This window comes from Rattus norvegicus, chromosome 9 (assembly GCF_036323735.1).
Source record: "Rattus norvegicus strain BN/NHsdMcwi chromosome 9, GRCr8, whole genome shotgun sequence".
NCBI lineage: Eukaryota > Metazoa > Chordata > Mammalia > Rodentia > Muridae > Rattus > Rattus norvegicus.
Window position 1 is genome coordinate 42,008,603 of NC_086027.1, and position 13,606 is coordinate 42,022,208.

A 13,606-nucleotide genomic window follows, 5' to 3' on the forward strand; every position below is an offset into this window, starting at 1 on the left:
GCCTTCTTCCTGGTGCTTGTGCTGTTCTACATTATTTCCTCATTAGCATACAGTGTAATGGGTTTCACTAGACAGCAGCGTGTATTTGTTCCCATTTGCCCCACACGACTTTGCTTTATCACCTTCTCTCCTTGCTCGCCGAGGTCCTTCCTCCTCTCTTTCAGGCTGCACAGCACTTGTAGCAAGCAGCTCTTCTTTCTCTTCTAATCCTCCAAGGACTATTAGCTAATCATTTTAAAGTATTATTGCCAAGTTGTTAATATGACCATTAACAAATATGGCATTTTCATGGTTTACCTAAAGGATCACTTTTATCTCATCTTCACAAACAAGCTTCCAACCTTTAAATGCTTTGTGAATCAGACAGTTGTTCGGTTGCCTGATGACCTTGAATCTGAAGCTGATATTGTGTCCTGGTATTTTGGCTAGCATTGCTTACACATGTAATAACCATATTAGTATCGAGACATTTTTGAATGTAACTATCCATTTCATTTTTCTGTGACTTAAAACCAGCTTTAGGTCATAGTTTTTCTTCAGCCTTTGTAATCAGTGGGCTCGGGAGAGAGGCTATAAAGAAAGGTAAAATGAAATATTTCTTGAAACATCTCAAAGTAGAGGGAGACAGGTATGAGATACTGTAGAGCCAGTCATTTTGGCCAGGGAATACCAGATGATAACCCAAAGCTATTTTTGATAGCTTTGCTTAATCTAAAGTACACGAAACCTGAATCTAATGACCTTCCTTCAGATCAAGTATCTAAGAAGTAGGAAAGCTGATTTATTTAAAACCAGATTTAATCCCACAAACCACAAATAGAAACTAAAGAAATTTTGCAATAGTAAGATCGTTAGAGTAATATTTCTAATGCAAAATGATATATAGTTTTAAAGGAGTAGAAGTAACATTTTTGTTACTATTTATGAGATAGATGATTTTGAACCCAGCTTTTAATAGTCATGTTTACAAGATAATTATAAATATTATCTAAGATGTTACAAGCAAATAAACACACATTCATATAGACACACACACACACACACACACACACATACACACACACACACACACACACACGAGCACACATGACCCTTTCCTCCAACATTGTAAAGAGGTGACTAAAGAAAGAGCAACAGAAGACATGGTTGTTTTAAGTCTTTGTACATGGTGTAATATTACAGGTAGTGTGCAGTGGTACATGCATAAGGATGCAGGAGTCCATTTTCATGGTAGCCATCACTCGAATCCCAGAACATTTCCTACATTCTCTCAGCCTCTATGAATGGTATATAATATGTGATATATTATGAATACACATGGTCACCATAAAAGGTCATACACAGGCTAGAGGTTGTTCAGATATCCTCTTCAAATGTTTCCCAGATTATTCGACAACATCGTTCAGTAAATATTTAAGTCACAACGTTGACTAGACTGGCAGGCCAGTAAGCCCACAATACCTGCCTGCTTTTCTCCCATTCCTCAGTGCTGATACAGTGCTATGAAAACACACAGGGATATAAACTGAGCTCATGTTTGTTCACCAGATATGTCACCTTCCCTGCACTGTATTTAGTTTCATGAAATGCAAGGAGTGAATTCTCAGTATTATTTTCTGAATTACTGACATGTGTTTGAGAACATCTTAGCCTAAGCTAATAATCAGTAGCCAGGTGGCTTTGGTCCTGCTAACATTTTCAGAGTTTCGGGCTTTACAATGAGATTTTCTGCCCGTTTTGATTTAACTTGTTCATAGGCTTAAGATAGAGATCATTTTCACTCTTTTACATTTTTTTATCTGGCCATACCGGAGCTACTGTTTAGAGAGACTCTTTTTTGGAAGTATTTTTTGGTAACTTTATTAAAATTCAGAACAGTCACTGTATTCTCATAGTTATATTCTGCATGCCTGTTTTTGTTTCTATGTTGTTTTGATCCCACGGCTCTGTCATAGGACACCAGATCAGACAGATATTGTGTTATCTCCAGCATTGCTCTCTTTGGTCAGTTTTGAGATATCTGTCTCTTGCAAGACTTGACACTATTATCAGAGTCTTTATTTCTTTCAGAAATTTTCACAGCTTCTCATTACACTTAACTAAAGCCTCAAGGTTTAAAAATAATCACTATTTTGTCCTCTGATTGGGAGCCTGTCTTCAATGTTTAGTCTCTTAGTGAGGGGTTGGGGATTTAGCTCAGTGGTAGAGCGCTTGCCCAGCAAGCACAAGGCTCTGCGTTCGGTCCTCAGCTCGGAGAAAAAAAAAAGACAAAATAGTCTCTTAGTGATACCATTTTTAAGTCTGTTTTCTTTTATAGAGAATTCATAAACCATCCCTATGGGAGGAGTGCATGACCATCGGAACATTCATCCTTTGTCTGTTAGAATAGGCCCAATATAATTTCTAAATGCAAATAGCAGAGATTAATTTAGTTGTTTTAATTATGTACACAATATATAAACACCGTTCTACTGTTGAGTATGTATTCCAAATAAGTAGTCACATACCTCTTTATCCCAAGACATATTTTATGAATGTTTGTGTGTGTGGGGGGGTGGTTGGGGTTGTCTCACATATTTCCATCCTACTTTGACTCCAACAACCAAGAATACATACCATTGCCATGAAACATCATTGAGTTGTGTAAACTTCAACTACAAAGAAACTTGTAGTTGAGTTCTAAAATGCCCGACTAACAGATAAAAATCACTTAAAAGAAACTTATATGGACATAAAATGAAAGATTCTTGCACACTCTGATTATGCTGAGATATGTTTCTTAAAAACAACTTTTAAGAAAAGGACATGAAATCTCAGACGTTCTGCAACAGAATTTCAGCAAAAGACAATTAATCTGCATATATAGCATCAGATAGTAAATATTTTTAAAATATTAAAAAACAGATTAAAATACAACTAAAGATGTTTATAATGCGTAATGAAGCTTTAGAAAATCATTTAAAGAAATGGCTGTAAGTAAGATGAAGTAATGGGAAATCAGAAGGGAAACTTCCCATCGCTCTGCTTTCTCCTGTGGCCTTCTAATGCCAGCCAGCCATTACGTGCTTGGAGACATGAGGAAGGCAGGCTCCTTTGTATTCTCACGTAACACAGGTTCTGTAAAGTTAGCACTAGAAAGTCTTGCATGAATATATTCACTAATAAATAAATCAAAGGAGTACAGAGAACGTAGTTTAAAATTTGAAACAATTACCTCTAATATATTAAATAACATATGTCATGATGTACTACTCAGATTTAAATTGATTCCGTGTGGGAATCTGAAATGATTTGATTTTCTACACAGTACCTTCTAATCAGTGTACCTTTGGAGCTTTATGAATAACTGTATTCTCTAAATGTTCCAAAGCACATGCCTCAATTGCAAAAAGAAAAAAAGGATCATTTAAAGTTGTTTCTGGTGATACAAGCCTTTGTCTAAGCTCCCTGGGAGACTGAGAGACTAGACTGTCTTAAGTTTAAAGCCACTGTGTAACACAGAATGAGTTCAGTTCACTGTGGGAATCTTAAGGATTATACATTAAAGAAAGAATGAGCAAAGGAAAGCAGACTGGAGATACACCTTAGTGGTAGAGCATTTGCCTAGCATCGTGTATGAGGCCCTGGGATCAATCCACAGTACCAAAACTAGCTGAGTAACTCTAGAGCCAAAATTCAAATAATTAGCTTAAGTAAATGAAATTAAAGAAACGGGAAACAAAAACAAAATGGGAAATGGACTGCCAAAGTTTGAATTATCTGGGCTTTGAATGTAGGCAAACTTTGGTTCTATCATTATTTTTTACTGGATAGTTTATTTACATTTCAAATGTTATCCCCTTTCCCAGTTTTCCTCCGGAAACCCCCTATCCCATCTCCCCTCCCCTTGCTTCTATGAGGGTACTTCCTCACCCAACCCACTCCCACCTCCCCACCTTGGTATACCCCTACACTGGCCATCAAGCCTTCCCAGGACCAAGAGCCTCTCCCATTGATGCACACAATGTCATCCTCTGCTACTTATGTGGCTGGAGCCATGGGTCATCCATGTGTACTCTTTGGTTGGTGGTTAGTTCTTAGGACCTCTGACTGGTCTAGTTGGTGGATATTGTTCTGTCTCCTCTGGGGCTGCAAACCCCTTCACTCCTTCCATTTTGTGGTACTGCACTTTACACATAACTTTTGAGCTATTGCTCAGGCAGGTACGTCAGGGAAGGAAAGATGACTATGAATCTGTTGAGAGGCCAAAAGGAACAGCAAGCACTTCAAAGGTAACTGTAGAAATGAGCAGGAGGAACAGTAGAAATGGGATTTCACTTAGCTCTGCTTCTTGATAGAAATGTTATTAGAACTAATCATAGATGATCAAACCGCAAGTGTCTAAAAAAAGTCTAACTTCCAGTTTGGGGAGAGGCAAAGAATGTCAGACAAATTCAGGTTCTTTTTTTGTGACAGGATGACAAAAAAGCTAATCATGTAAAGGATTGGGATTGGAGTGAGCTGCCCTCTGTCTCCTGTCACAGTCCTCTCCACAGAGTAGGAAGCAAAGTGCAGAGGTGAGGGTGGGGTGCAAGTCCCAAGGGTGGTGATCTGAAGTCCACTGTCAGTACAGACGACATAAGTGCAACATTGATCTGTAGTTGCCAGAGTTCTGCCTATCAAAGGATACAAGGTAGGGAAAGATCTGAAGAGCATCTTGGGGTTTATAAAGCAGTCAATGTAAAATGACTCATTAATATATTGAATATATTTAATACTGGAGTAGGTTGGAATAAGCCTGGTGTCACCACGCTGAGTGGTAACCAGTACATGTATAACTGGACTGATATCATTCTGACAAGTCTTAAGCACAAACTGCATCCCTGTTGTCTTTTCTCATTTCTTCTTCATTTTTGTCTTTTCGTAGCTTCATGGTATGTGTTTTCTCTTCCCACACATATAAGCATATATGCACATATATCTTCTTTCTTTTCCTTATTAGGATGCCTATGGGATGAAACTAGGTCCCTCTCTGTTTTTTATTCTTTCTCTGATATTCATAGTAGAGATCCACATTTTAATGAACATATTAAAATGAAAGAATGAATGAAAAGTGTAATTATATTTCGAATAGCCACGTTGGAACATTCTTAAAGGGCAAAAGAACCAATTTTTCTCAACATTTACTAATTACAGTCTTTTCGTTTTATATGATACTTTTAACAGATTGTTTATAATATAAAAATATATAATTTACTTCACCTACATCTTGGAGAACTGGATGATAATTGAAATGTACTTCAGGAATAAATTTACACCAATTAAAAATGATAAACGTACAGTATGCTTTGCTAGCCCTGTTTCGAGGAAAGCCGTTCGCATAGATGTTTTAAGTAGTCACAGATAGGTTTTCTTCTGTTTAGTCAGAAGGTACGCAGAGCAGCCAAGTGTGCCGTCGCATCCTTTCTTCCTGTTTTATTATAACTGTTACTCGTGGTTGGCAGAGGTCGCCTTGGAGTGGGGTTCAGATAGCTGTCTGCAAGGCGCGACTGCCACCTGCATCAGAACTACTCACACTGTGCGTGCAGTAGTACCAACAATTACCATATTGCGGCAGCTTGTTTCTTCCTGTCACTCACTTTCGGTTTTGCGATTGTCTTTTTCTCTTTCAGAAATTGAGAAATTCCAAGGCTCGGATGGAAGAAAAGAAGATGAGGAAAAGAAGTATCTCGATGTCATCAGCAACAAAAACATAAAGCTCTCGGAAAGGGTATTGATCCCCGTGAAACAGTATCCAAAGGTAGTGCATGCGGCGTGCCCCTCCTTCTCGGTGTGGTGGAACCGAACCTGAGGAAATCCTTGGTGCTTTCTTCATTGCCCCATAGGAGTTAAACAAGGAAGGCTTTGCTATCTGAATCTGTGCGAATGCACGCCAGCGATACAGGCAGAAAAACGGAAAGGACAGTGATAGGCATTATTTTCCAGTGAAATTTTTATTCCTGTGCATTTGTATTTTGGATATGAAAAGTATAATTAGATGCTTCTATCATTTAGGTAGCATGACGGTGACTCACTAGTTTGTCCCATTGTATATACCGCATTATTATGTTTCCTTTGGGATACACACACACACACACACACACACACACACACACACACACACGTATTCTTGGTTTTGGAGTGAACAGAAAGGGTACAACATTAGCTAATCACCGGGCAATTGATATTATTTCTATTATTATTAGCGTCAAAAATACAGCCTAAAACTGCTTTCATGGTTTTAACCATTTTTGTCTTCTCCAGACAGTTTTAAAACTAATTATGGTGTTGTTTCCAGTGTAGTGCATTTCTAACTATGTTTGTAACTACAAGTAATTGATTATAATATAACATTCATTGATATGGTTTCATAGGCAATATTAACAAATTTCAGTGGATAAAAGGTGTTTCTACTCTTGCAAGTAAATGAAAAATCTAAAAATAGATCAAATAAATCAAGCTGATAATATAAGTTATAATGAGTGAATTGGAAGCAAGCACCATGCAATTATCTTAATAAACAAAGATTACAGAAATGAATGCCATAGTTTTACAATTGCCTCTCACTGTGATAAAATGCAGTAAATATAATTAAAGGCTTTGTTTACTGTCACCTGAAATATGGGAAAAGCTATTATATCCATAAGCCATAAAATTTAACTCTCAGATGATATTCGTAAGGATCAAGTACATGTTGGCTTTGTTTCATAAAATCAGACCTAATTGGTTGTAGTAAAGCATAGTCGGTAGAATTTTTTGTCATAAATGTTATTTAATTTTTGTGAATATTGTATTGAGCTATCTTATAAAAGTGTAGGAAGGGAAGTGTTGCATAGTAATCAATTATGATAGCAATATAGTTGACTTTTAAGAAGGAATTAACCAACTATATTGTTAAGGAGAAGGTTCTTTCTTTAATATGCAAGTAAATATGACATTACTTGATGCTGTCTCTTGGTATGACACCTGTCAATCTGGATTTCTGAAAGTATGACAACGAAATGCTTCTCTGTAGCCTCTGACCAAATGTTGTTGGCAACACAGAAGCCACTCGGAGACCCGAAGGCTTTTCAGGTGTGTGTTTTGTTAAATTCTGAATGTTAAGAGTCCACAATTGATTCATAATAATAACATAAAATAGGAATGTTATATAGCATCAAATTTTTGTGTGCTATATAATTTCCTAATTAATTTGAAGATGTTCAAACCATAAAAGTTTTCAAATTCTTTTTCTTTAGATGTTTTGGAATCAGAATGCTTAAGTTTGGGCTAATGTTTAAATTCCATAGAATTTGTAACATTTATGCTGCAGATCAGAAAACTGGAATTTTGTCATTGTTTTTTTACAAAAAGATCTTCATTACTGATGAAGATTTCTTAGCACTTATTTTGTTTCCATTTTCGAGCAGTTAAATTTTTAATTTGATTGATCATGCTTAAGTGTGTTACTTCTCCTGTAAAATGTGGACACTTGATAACTTTCAATTATCTGATAGTGGTGTATAGAATTGTCTTTTACAACTTATGCCTCAGAAAATCTTCCCATCTTTTTAATTTCTGAATATCCTGCCAACCCTTTTAATATTTTTAGTCAATACCCATTCCATTTATTGATCATACAGATGAGAACTCTATAGCCCTTGAAAGAATCAGTAATATGTCAAAGAGGTTACCTCACTAACTGTGGTGGTCTGAATATGCTTAGTCCAGGGAGTAAGTGGCACTATTAGGAGGTGTAGCCTTATTGAAATAGGAATGGCCTTATTGAAGTAGGAATGGCCTTGCTGGAGGAAGTGTGTCAATGTGGGTGTGGGCTCTCAGACCCTCCTAGGGGTTCTCCAGTGGCCTTGGGAACAAGATGTAGGACACTTAGCTCCTCCTACTCCATGTCTGTCTGGATGCTGCATGCTTCCCACCATGATGATAATGGACTGGACTAGTAAGTACCAATTAAATGTTGTCCTTTATAGGAGTAGCCTTGGTCATGGTGTCTCTTCACAGACCCTATCCTGTTTTGTTACCTGTCAATGATTATCTTTTTGGTTTTTATAATACAACAATAAAATCATATTTCAAAAACATACCTTGTTTCATCATTTTCTCTAATCTTTTTGAAAAAGCACCACATTTATTACCAAGTATTGATTCTCTCAGAGTCTGTATTGACACCTCTCACAGAATATCAGAGAATTTCCATTTTGATTATTGAACTTTAGCTGTCTGTTGTTCATTCATGAGCTTAGTTAGCATGTTGTCTGTGATAGCATGCAACACTGAGCAGTGACATAGATGTAGAATTTAATCGTGTATATGAAAACCTGACACATCCTTCATGGATGTGCTCTCCAGGATGACCTATTTTATACAAGGCTGTCTGGGACTCTCTTCTTGATGCTTGCTCTCTGTTTGCACCAGTAATTAGTGTGTTGATGGCCTGGTCCTTTCAAACAAAGAGCAGTAAAAAGTGTGGAAATTGTTGGGGGAAATGACCTTATCATGACTTTACTACATGACCTTTTCCACATAGATTTTGTTTCAATTAGTCTCCAACCTCTGGCTAATTTGCTGACTTAGTTGAATACTCTAAGGAATTGAAACAAGTTTAAGATCTTAAATTATAGAAACTATAAAATGCTGTTGAAGAGTTTTAATCATGACTTATCTAGCACTAGCCTTTTGTGTTCATTGATTTAATTTAGGGGAAAATAGGCCAGATTATCAAATAATTTGATATTTTGATGACAAGATTAATAGAGGAGTAGTTGGTAAAATTGCAAAAAAAGATTGTATTTTTTTCTTTGGCATTCTCCACTAGAATGCATTACAGTGGCAGATGTTGATTTGGTTCACTGTATTATTTCTTATTGTCTTTATGTTTACAATAACATTAGAGAAAATATTTCAAATACAAACAAATTTCTTCTGTGGTGTGTGTGTGTGTGTGTGTGTGTGTGTGTGTGTGTGTCTTTACATGTGTGTGGAGGTTTAGGGAAAACCTAGGTATTATTCTTTAGGACCTGTCTACTGTTTTAGAAATAGGTCTTGTATACATCTTTGCACTTGCAAGGAAAACCAGCAACTGTTTTTTGGTAGTCAATCCTCATATGAAATTAATCTCTGTCATTTAAAAGATGCCCATTTTTTCCTTTTCTCATTTTATTTTTCTTGGATATTTTATGTATTTACATTTCAAATGTTATCTTATTTCCCCCCCTCTGTCATACCCTCTCAACCCTCCCCCTGCTTCTAGGAGGATGTTCCCACTTCCACCCACCCACTCCTACCTCAATTTCTTGGCATTCCCCTACATTGGAAAAACAAGGCACCACAGGATCAAGGGCTTTTCCTCCTCTTGATGCTGGACAATGCCATCCTCTGCTACATATATGGCTTGAGTCATGGATCCCTCCATGTGTACTCATTGGTTGGTGGCTTAGTCCCTGGGAGCTCTTGTGGGGTCTGGTTGGTTGATATTGTTATTCTTCCTATGGGGTTGCAAACCACTTTAGCTCCTTCAGTCTTTTCTCAACTACTCCATTGGGGTCCCCTTGTTCAGTCCAATGGTTAGCTGTAAGCATCCTCATCTGTAGTAGTATGATTCTGTCAGAGCCTCTCAGGAGACATCCTCATCTGGCTCCTATCAGAAAGCACTTCTTGGCATCAGCAATAGTGACTGTGTTTGGTGGTTGCATATGGGATGGATCCCCAGGTAAGGCAGTCTCTGGATGACTCTGTCAATAGAACAAAATGGCAACAAACAGATTGGGCAATAGATCTTTACCATTCCTACATCCAATAGAGGGCTAATATATAATATATACAAAGAAACTCAAGAAATTAGATTCTAGAGAATCAAATAATTGTATTAAAAATGGGGTACAGAGCTAAAAAATATTCTCAACTGAGGAATATCGAATGGATGAGAAGCATCTAAAGAAATGTTCAACATCCTTAGTCATCAGGGAAATGCAATTCAGAACAACTTTGAGATACTACCTCACACCAGTCAGAATGGATAAGATCAAAATCTCAGGTGACAATAGATGCTGGCAAAGATGTGGAGAAATAGGAACACTCCTCCATTGTTGGTGGGATTGTAAACTAGTGCAACCACTCTGAAAAATCATTCTGGAGGTTCCTCAGAAAATTGGACATAGTACTACCTGAGGACCCAGCTATACCACTCCTGGGCATACATCCAAAAGTTGCTCCAACATATAAGAAGGACACGTGCTCCACTATGTTCATAGCAGCCTTATTTATAATAGCCAGAAGCTGGAAAGAACCCAGATGTCCTGCCACAGAGGAATGGATTCAGAAAATGTGGTACATTTACACAATGGGGTACTACTCAACTATTAAAAACAATGACTACATGAAAATTCTTAGGCAGAAAATATCCTGAGTGAGGTGAACCCAACCACAAAAGAACCTACATGGTATGCACTCACTGATAAGTAGATATTAGCCCAAAAGCTTGGAACACCTAAGATAAAATTTACAGATCTTATGAAGCTCAAGAAGAAGGAAAACCCAAATATGGATGCTTCATTCCTTCTTAGAAGGTAGAGCAGAATACTCATGGGCGAAAATACAAAGAGTGGAGCAGGGACCAAAGGAAAGGGTGTCCAAAGATGCCCATTCTCAACATTAACTCATCCTCTCCAAATACAGCTGTTCTTTATGTCATAGTTCAACACACACTTCTTAGTTTTAAAATCTTTCAGTCTTTCAAGTAAACTATTGTCGTGGCTCATGGGTACTGTTGGAACAGGTATAAACTAGGTCCTGGTGTTGCTTTTTTATTAGTATGGAAAGGAGCTTTTTGTACAATATATTCCCATCAAGCTTTCTCTTTGATCCTCCCAAACTTTTCTAAGATCCTCCTCATCTCTCCCATCTCATCACCTTCTTTTACTCCCTGTCTTTTGAAAAGAAACCAGTAAATCAAAACATAAGAAAAACAACAAAAACTTTAGAAAAATAAAAAATACACAAGAGGCTTATAAAACCAGAATATCAGAAATCATAATATACAAGGATGAGACCTTACAGATAATGCCAAATAAGCAATATGAGAGAAATAAAAATCTACAAAAATGCAGTACTTTCATTTGGAATACACATCTCAGTGAAGGGAATTTTTCATCTTGGAAGACTGAGACATTGTATTGTTTGTTGAAACACAACAAAAAAAAAATCTCTGGATAGGACTTAAGAACCCTAGATATATACAACTGTTGAGAGCCGTGTTATGTACGGTTGGTGATGTCAACGTGAAAATTTCCAAGGTTCTGGATAATTTGGGGGAACATTAGAAACTCAGGCATGGGGGTCTCTATTGTCAGAGGATAATTGCTTGTTTCTACTGGACCTTCCCCCACCCACCTGGACAATTCAGCCTCTCAGTGACCTTAAAAACCCCTCTCTTAGTACATTCAACATCCTCTAAGTTGTACTAGACATTTTATTCGACCTAATTTCTCAAAAATTTTCTACTTCCTATTTTTCAATTTATTTTGTTGCCATCGTGAAAGCACTTAGTGTATTTCTACATGCCACTGGCACCTGGAAATAACTGGAGGACTTGTAACCTCTGCAGGGAGAGCATGGTGTAGAATTAACCCTTGATTAATTTTTCAGTGAAGTCCAGAGCAAATTTGATAAGTGTTTTAATTATTAGTTTAATTCATAGCATTTCCCTAGCTTATCACCTTTGCATTTAAATATCAGGTGGAAAACTAATGTGTAACCTTCATTCAAATTTTATATGAGGAAACATATTGCAATATGCTTGAGTGCTTCATTATCTTCCTGAATTAATCTAATTTCCAACAAAATTTAGAGATGTTCAGTGGTACAATGTCTACTCCTTCTCACTTTTGATGACCTTTTCTCTTACTGGCCTTTCTATGTCTCCCAATACTGTCGCTCTTTCATTGTGCAGGTCTGATCCCTCCTACCATCTTATTGACAATAAATATTTTCTAGAAAAATGTTTCCCCTTTTATCGAAAATCGATTCTTTTCTCACATAACATATTCTGGCTATGGTTCCCCATCACCTCTACCCACTTCAGTTCCTCCCTATCTCCCCTCACATCTGGATCCACTCCCTTTCTGCTACTCAATAGAAAAAGAACAGGCTTCTAAGGGATAATAATAAAGTCTAACAAAATAAAAGATAAAACCAAACTCTCACTTTGGACTTAGAGAAGACAATCAAATAAAAGAAAAATAGCCCAGGGGAAGAAACAAGAATCAGAGACGCTCTCATTCAGGATTCCATATGAATTTCTAATCTGGGAACCATAATATATAAGACAGAGGATCTGGGACAGACCCATGCATGCACTGTGCATACTGCTGTGGTCTCTGTGAGTTCATATGAGTTTTGATCATGATGGTTTAGTGGACTTGTCTCCTCGATGTCCTCCATCCCTTGTGGATCTTATACTCTTCCTGATCCTCTTCCACAGTGTTCCCTGAGCCTTGAGGGGAGAGAATTGTTGGAAGCATCCCATTCAAGGATGAATATTCGAAGGTTTCTCTCCTTGGGTGTGGTGCTTGGCTGTGGGTCTCTGCATTGGTTCCCGTTTGCTGCCTGTGGAAGCTGCTCTGGTGTTGGCCAAATGAGGAACCTACAGCAGCACATCTTTAGGAATCATTTTATTTTTATTTTTTTAAACCAGGAGTATTTGGTTTTATCCTATGTCTCTGACTACGCAGTATCTGGTTCTTTGCCCTTCAAACATCGTTGGGTACCTGGGTTCCATCTTCTGGGGTGACTCTTAAATTAAATAAGGTATAGTAGTTTCTCCCATAAACTTTGTGAATGAATGCTGTGACACCTTTCAGTTAAGACACCATTGTAGATCAAAGGGTTTGTACCTACTTGGTTTCCTCTTGTGGCTTCTCTCTCCTGGCAGTTGCCAACTTGATCTTGTCCCATAGTCATTTAGGTATAGCAGGAAATAGTGAAATAGTTGTCTTGCACTTTCATCATTAAAACACAGAGTAAACTTCTCTTGATTCTTTTTCTTTTTAATTATTAGATGTCCACCCTTCTGGGTGAGTAGTCTTTTCTTCAAAAAGAATCCAGGGTCAGTGGAATGTGAGGGATATTGAGAAGTCTGAGGAAACTGCTGTGCCTTTAATAAGAGTTGCAGTGATGGATTTTGGGCGTTGTTGCTGTTGTTGTTTTTGTTGTCTTCTGGTTGTTTGTTTTTTGTCTGTTTAAATTTTCTCATGAAACCATTGTGCAAGTAAAGTCTGAGGAGGAAGCACAGTTTCCCAGACAAGGCTTATATAATCAATTCTGTCAACAATAATCCTTTTCTGCTTCCAGCAGCGGCCCATTGTCTTAGGTGGGCATTTGATTCTGGTCGCTTGTGTGTACTGCTTTTACACTTCAGCACAGATAGAAGAGGACAGACCTGATCTCAAGCAGCAGACAAAAAGACAGACTGCCACTTTGTCTTTGAAAGTGTGTCTATCATTGTAAGCCTGTCCCTCATCAAGTATACTGACTTCTTGGATATATAAGAGGCTACAAGATACATTTCCTTTCACCAATTTTCATTTATTCT

At 37.5% G+C, this 13,606-nt stretch overlaps 1 protein-coding gene across 7 annotated transcripts in view; it reads left to right on the forward strand.

Annotated features, from left to right (window-relative positions):
• Nucleotides 1-13,606, forward strand: part of Khdrbs2 (KH RNA binding domain containing, signal transduction associated 2) — a 506,659-nt gene that overhangs the window by 65,574 nt on the left and 427,479 nt on the right. For all 7 annotated transcript variants that reach the window (XR_010054563.1, XR_005488845.2, XR_010054564.1 and 4 more), the window contains exon 2: nucleotides 5,652-5,779. Coding sequence is in view for 2 of the 7 variants with exons in the window: in XM_039082989.2 (XP_038938917.1) it covers nucleotides 5,652-5,779 (128 nt within the window). In the remaining 5 variants the exon portion in view is untranslated. The remainder of the gene's footprint in view (nucleotides 1-5,651; nucleotides 5,780-13,606) is intronic.